This window comes from Lates calcarifer, unplaced genomic scaffold (genome assembly GCF_001640805.2).
Source record: "Lates calcarifer isolate ASB-BC8 unplaced genomic scaffold, TLL_Latcal_v3 _unitig_2283_quiver_1093, whole genome shotgun sequence".
NCBI classification, from domain to species: domain Eukaryota; kingdom Metazoa; phylum Chordata; class Actinopteri; family Centropomidae; genus Lates; species Lates calcarifer.
The window spans coordinates 33,606-40,764 of NW_026116102.1; the positions used below are offsets into that span (position 1 = coordinate 33,606).

At 47.5% G+C, this 7,159-nt stretch overlaps 1 protein-coding gene across 1 annotated transcript; it reads right to left on the minus strand.

Moving 5' to 3' along the window:
- Positions 1-440: 440 nt before the first annotated feature.
- Positions 441-5,333, minus strand: LOC108892652 (formimidoyltransferase-cyclodeaminase-like). The gene is made up of 14 exons (XM_018690339.2): positions 5,190-5,333; positions 4,211-4,394; positions 4,000-4,128; positions 3,820-3,908; positions 3,508-3,687; positions 3,288-3,425; positions 3,082-3,213; positions 2,930-2,991; positions 2,718-2,844; positions 2,440-2,601; positions 2,115-2,158; positions 903-1,041; positions 729-824; positions 441-658 (listed from the first exon to the last, which is right to left on the minus strand). Exons 1-14 carry the CDS (start codon positions 5,241-5,243, stop codon positions 575-577), a joined length of 1,620 nt encoding a protein of 539 aa, XP_018545855.1. The 5' UTR covers positions 5,244-5,333; the 3' UTR covers positions 441-574.
- Between the last annotated feature and the right edge of the window lie 1,826 nt (positions 5,334-7,159).

Genomic DNA, 7,159 nt, shown 5'->3' on the forward strand with positions numbered 1-7,159 from the left:
TGCTGCAGGTGGAAAAGATGTCCGGTGTAACTTCCTGGGTCACGTGGTCCTGACGCACAACACAAACTGCAGGTTATATTGACGTCGCAGGTCACTGCTCTTAAATCAGCAGGAAGTGAACGGAGTTTGGTGCAGAGGATGTCACGGTCTCCCACGTTCACAGTGAATAAAGAAGAGGAAAAAGACGCTGCAGAACTTCATCCAGAATCCTCCTGTTTTTAACTTTGCTTCAGAGTCACGGTGAAACAGTGAGAGCTGTGTGAACATCAGTGATACACTGACACCAGCAGCTGATCACTGATAATTCGGCAGATTTTAATCAGTCATTGTTCTTGATTTAACTGTTTGTATGAGCACAAACTAATAAAAGATAAAGTGAATGAAACTTTCTGAACAAATCTTTTAGCGTTGAACAGGTTAGAGGAATAAAAACAGACAGATTTATATTTTTCTTTTTATTTCCAGGAGTCCAACAACATCAGCAACATGAAAACACTTCAGACTCAGGTTCAGGTAAATCCAGAGTTTAACCTGGTGGGTTAGGATTAGTTATGGTTTAGTTAGTTAGATCAGTTCAGTGTCTGTCCTCGGCGGCCTGGAGGACCGCGGCGGCGGCGTCCTTCGCCTCCTGCAGCAGCGCCGCCGCTCTCCTCTGAGTCTGCAGCACAGGAGACACAGAGTCAGGGACTGAAGGTGAAACTTTATTAACAGAGAAGAGAAACACTCACAGCCACTGTGAAGCCGGCGTCTGTGATGTCTCTGAGGTTGATCACCACGTTGAAGTACGCTCCGAACACGGCGGCCTCCAGAGCTTTAGCTGCCACCTGAGAACCATGTGACGCATCATCAGCTGACTTTATAAATAAAGTTTCACCTGAGCAGGTAGAGATGATGTGTCTCACCTGAGCGTCAGACTTGCACGCGATGTTTCCGTAGACGACCATGTCTTTGAGATGAGGCCAGAGGACGTTGATCCTCTCGGCCAGAGACAGCGGGACGCCGACGGCTCTCTGCAGACCGTCCTGCATGGCAGCCTCTCTCCTGAAAACCACACCAACACCTGGAACCTGAACTCACCACAGACACAGACTGACCCCTGACCCGTGCTGAGCAGGACCACGGACCTCCACACACACTCCTCTCTTTACATGTATCCATCCCTCAAACAGTCCTGTTCAAGACTCCAGGTCGTCTGGACCCACCTGAGACTGAGGTCACGTTATTAAAGACGCTCTGTTCCTTTAACGTGGGACTGAGACTGATGCAGGTCAACACTGAGAAATAAACTCTGAACTCGTCTTCTGATCTTAAACCCAGACGTCCTCAGAGAACCACAACCAGGACCAGGTCTCGTGGTTCCAGTAGTCTTGAACAGGACTGTATGTTAACCCCCCCTCTGTATTTTACTTCCTGTTCGAAGTGAAATCTTCTTGTGAGGCTGTGAATAATAAAGTGAAAGAACTGGTTGTGTCTGGTTTGAGGTGGGCGTCGAGGCGTTGGATGTAAAACACAGACTCTTCCTCTCTAAAGCCTCAGACCATGATCCTCCACCTCCCTCCTCAGGACCTGGGAACCTGGTCTGTGACGATTAACAGAGCGGAACCACATGTAGTCTGACAGAAGAGGGAAATGGTTTTCATCCAGGACACTTCACCTCCGAGAGATAAGAACTCAACACTGATGAGTTCATCTCTAGTTTCATCTCCAAACTATATTTAATGTTTTCTGATTTCAAACTCTGATTCCTGAGCTTCAGACGTCCTGATCACTGGTCAGACTCTGATGAACTGAACATTAAACTCCTGTTGAAGCAGGAAACTCTGAACCTGGACAGACTCTTCTCTCTGCTTTTCATGGCGCCACTCGCAGTTTGTTTACAGGTGTGTTCGCTCATGCAGAGACAGAGGTGCCGGGGGAATTTCAAAATAAAGGTGCGTCTTATAAATGGTTATATTGTGACGTCTGTGATGTTTTATGTTAGTGGAGACTGTTGAGGCCCGTCTGTCCTGTGATTGGCTGGGAGCTGGAGACGTGGGTAGTTCAGGGTCTGGGTTTAAAAAGGAGAGACAGGTTTCACCTCTCCCCCCTCCCTAAAAACAAACTCACATCATTACCTGTGAACCTCGTCTGCTGTCGTCTTTGGCATCTTCAGCGCCGCCTGCAGCAAAGACACCAACAGAAACCTGAGCAGATCCTTCTCTGATCCTCATTTACCTCAGATAAATCTGACAAATGTGATCCTCACACCTCTCTACTTCAACTACAGGTGTGTGCAGGTGTGTACAGGTGTGTGCAGGTGTGTGCAGGTGTGTACCGGTGTCTACAGGTGTGTACAGGTGTGTACAGGTGTGTGCAGGTGTGTACAGGTGTGTGCAGGTGTGTGCAGGTGTGTACAGGTGTGTGCAGGTGTGTACAGGTGTGTGCAGGTGTTGTCCTCACCATGTAGCTGTTGAAGGCCGTGGAGTCGGCGTCGACCATGAGCAGCAGCTCGTTCATGGCCTGGTGAAACGGAGGAATCAGCCTCCTCATCACGCCGTCCAGGTTCTCAAACTGCCTCTTCCCGTACGTCATCTGACCGACCATGGCGCCCAGCGCTGCCCCCTGCAGGACACACACCACACACACACACACACACACACACACACACACACACACACACACCATCACAGAGACGTTCAGGTGAGGAGACGTCTCACTCTTTGAGCAAAACCCAGTACCAGAGCAGCGATGGCGGCAGAAACGGATCCTCCACCGGGAGCCGGCGTCCGAGCTCCGACGCTCTGAACGAACTGCTGCAGCGACAGAGACACCAGACGTCTGTCGTCCTCTGACCTCACCATGTACCTGCACAGGTGAAACACTTCATGTGTCACACGCTCTTTTCTGATGTGAAGTATCAGTCAAAATAAGAATGATGGTGAGAACTGACTCAATGATCCTCTCCTTTGGGTTGAACGGACCGAGAGAGTCCAGGCCCAGTTTACTGATCACCTGACGACACAGGAACAAAGAACCCGTCAGATCCTGGATCTAAAACCAACTGTTAACAGACTGTGTTTGGACAAAGACTCGTCTGCTGACCAGCCGGACTTTGTGCTCCTCTTCGATGATGAAGAGTCGGTCTCTCTTGATGTAGAAGTCTGCAGAGTCCAGCAGAGCCTTCAGAGGGATCAGACCGACGATCTGGGAGCCGACCACCGGCAGGTTCAGGTCCTGAACACACCACATTCAGTATCAACATTCAAACGACGGACAGACTTTAAACTGACCCTGTGTTGACCTCTGACCTCAGCATCCCTGCAGATCTCCTGGTACACGGTGTGGAGGGGGGTCAGCTCGTAGTCCAGGATGTTGGTGGACACCTGAGCGATGTTGGCCTCGTCCAGGTACCAGCCCATTCCCTGCACCTTCTTCAGCAGCCCAGGCTGAACAGACACAAACACCTGAGTTTATCCACTGCCCTCTAAAAACACAGACCCCAGCCGACTCAGACTCCCAGCATTGCACCTGGTCTTTCCCTCGGCCCTGCTCCCTGACGTCCAGAGCAATGCGATGGGCCTGTTCTTTGGTGGCGATCAGGTTCACATTGTAGGCGATGAGGAACTTGCGAGCACCGGTGACCGTGGCGCCCCACGACGGCACAAAGACGGCGGGGCCGAAGTCAGGGGCCCAGCCGTCACGTTTCAGCTGCAGTAGACAAAAATACAAACCTGATGAAACCATCAGAACATCAAAACACATGGAAAACTTCTGTCTTATTTTGACTGTTTTCTTAATGGAGTTCTGAATGGTCTTCAGGGCTGGTCGTGGGCGTCTAACCTTCTCAGGTAAAGCTTCGTACTCTCCGGCCCTCACAGATGGAAGACTCTTCCTCGTCTCTTTTCGCGCTGCCTCTCCGTAAAGATAAACTGTGGAGAGAAGATGATTTCACACCTTTAACCTGAACGTCTGTCGAGTTTTTCTGTCTTTAAACCTCGTGAACGTGCAGCGGCGTCTCACCGGGAACATGCAACATGTCCGCCAGTCTCTGTCCGAAGACGTTGGCGCAGCGGACACAGTCGTCCATGGTGACGTTCTGGACTGGAATGAAGGGACAGACGTCCAGCGCTCCGGTGCGAGGGTGCTCACCTGGACAGGTAACACACATGTTAAACACTTGCTCTCGTACGATACGTTCAGGTGTTGGCGTGCGGCTGATTTACCAGCAGACCTGAGTGTTTGCTCATGTCGATGAGGCTGAAGGCCTGGCGGGCGGCGTTCAGCGCTCCCTCCACCACCGCCTCAGGAGAGCCCACGAAGGTGTAGACGGTCCGGTTGGTGGAGGCCCCGGGGTCGACGTCCAGCAGGCTGCAGCCCGAGGTGCTGGAGATGGCTGCCGAGATGGCATCGATCACCTGAGACACAGGAGAGTCACAACTAACGGTCCAGAAGGTCACGTGACCTGCTTTGATTTTTAACAGGACCTCTGCAGAGCGCTGCTGATGCAACTGATCGAAGGGCGCCTGAAGTTCCTCTGATAAAAAACCCTGCACCGCTAACTAGAGACGGACATGTGCGCACGTCAGGTTAAAGTTTAAAGGCTGAGAGGAGCTCATGTAACTTCAGTCCGTCTGCTGATGTTTAATTATTGCAGTTTTTCTCCAGAACAAACAGGTCAGAGGTCAAAGGTCAGAGGTCAGAGGCTTGAAGACATTTTCATGTTGACAGACTGTTTTCAGTCTCTGAGCTCAGGACCATGAAGACAGAAATAATCTCCAGTAAAGGTCTCACACAGTCTTCATCAGCTGTTTCATTGATTCTGAGCAGTTTAAAAACTTTGTTTCTGATCATCAACTGGAACAAACACTGAACACTGATAAACAGGACACTGTAAAAACTACAGCTTATATCCTTTAGCATTAAATAACAGTCCAACATTAAATGATCAAAATGTAAAGCTCAAATTAAAATTGCATAAACTAATGAAGCTGATATAACACCTGATCAATTTACTTAACTCAGCAGTTTAAGTGACTGAAGCCTGGTGTATAGAACAAGTTCAGGAAACTCCTGAAGCATCTCTGTGGTCAGTTGTTTTAATCTCTTCATTTTTACAGAGTAAGAAGGAGTTAAAGTCTCAACAAACTTAAAACTTTAACTTAAGAAGCTGAAACACAAAGAGCAGAATGATCAGTTTAAATGTGACTGACCTCTTTGTCTCGACCCTCAGAGAAGTTGGGGACACACTCCACCAGCTGAGCCATGGTGTCTGAACACTGACCGCAAACCTCATCCAGTCTGTAGGTCCAACTTTACCCCCCCACCCCCAAAACACCCCACAACCCCTCCCACCCCTAACACACCCCCACACAGGCCTCTTTAACCAGAGGGTTCAATCATTAACTGCTCTGTATGTAGGTCGCCTGACAATGATTACTCCTCTGAACAAACAGACGCTGCTGTTTAAAATTCTGCACACACACAACATCCTGCTGCTGCTGCCCCCTACAGGCTGAGTCTTTACACTGTCTTCAAAATGTTTTTCTCTGAGAAACAGACTGAGGTTTTATCATCACTGTCAAACAGCTGCTGTTTCTCTGATATTAATTTATTTTGGTGAGGTCAAAGGTCAGGGTCGGACAGATAACCTCCTCTCAGTGTTTAACCACAGAGTTTACGCAGAGAGAGAAACAGACGTCACGAACACTGCAGAGAACACATGATGAGAATAAATAAATATGTTGAGAGTTTCTACGGTGGCTGACGAGGGCCAAACGCAGAGATGATGCAAAACCAAAAATTCTCAAACCCTAAAATAAATAATAGAATATAATAATAGAATACCTGAGCACTGACCTGTGTCGACTTTTATGGTTTGTTTTGTTGGCACTCTGCATGAACATGTGATTATTTTACCGTCAACAGCTCAGTCCGTTTCCTTTTTGGTGATTTATTATATTTTTTACATCAGACAAATGTTCATAAAACTTTACAGAAGCTGCTGATTTATAAGTTGGAGAAAGTTCATGGTCAGGTTCAGGCTTCAGTCAGAGATTTGTGGCTGTTTTCTTCTGTGTCGCCTCCAATCAATCAATCAGTGATTCAATATTTATTAATATATCACCAGTGTCGTTCAAAGTGCTTTAGAAGTGAGTGATACCTGAAACAGATGAATAAAATTTCAACAGTGAAACAGCTGCAGACACAGATTTAAAACGTCATCAACACATGAAACGTTAAACAAAATAAAAAACTTTTACAGTGTTTGATTCTGGATCAAATCACATGCAGAGATGAGTCATTTCTTGCAGCGTGGAGCCAAACAGTTAATGAAGAACTTTGTTTTATGATTTCATTATGCAGCTTTTTATGACTCTTCCTCCTCTGCAGCTCAGCTCAGACTCCAGAACCACATGAGAACATCTAATCGACCGATCGGCGTCTCTGACCTGCTGATCAGCATGGACGTCTGGTTTCTCCTCTTTCTCACTGTGGGTAAGAAAACTTCAGTGTCTCCTTATTCATCAGTGTCAAGAGGCACAAACTCCTCCTGACACAGGTTCGATCATTTATCACAGGCTCTTTGTCTTGTGTATGTTCATGATGCGCCTGTGTGTGAATATGTTTACGTTTTTAGCTTGACTTCTATTTTACTGCCTGATGAAGCACTTTGTTTAAAAATCAACTCTTAACTTTCACTATTATCTAATTCTGTCTGTGTGATCATTAATACATTGTCTTAAGAATGAAGTGATTTAAATGTGGTGGTCAAAGGTCGAGGTCTCTCTGAACATACACCACCTGTTTGGCTATAATTCAAGAAATCACATTCTAATGAACTGTAACTTCACCAGTTGGTGCAGACCAACACCAGCGAGGCACCAACTGAACCTGATGATGTATCCTCAGAGGATCAGCCCTGCAGGTTTAAAGTGTGATTTTATGTACATACAACATGAGTCAAAATCTACCTGGTGGAGCACCTACAGAATCCACCCATGGTCTCAGTCCAGTTCTCAGCTTGTCTCTCAGACTCCACCTTCAGTTGAACGTTGTACCGACTGGTTCCTACAACCTAATCATTGTAATAATGATGTGTCTCCTCACAGCTGCTCCTCTGGGCTCTGGAACTGGAGCACAGTCCACAACACCACCACCACACCAACCACAACACACCACC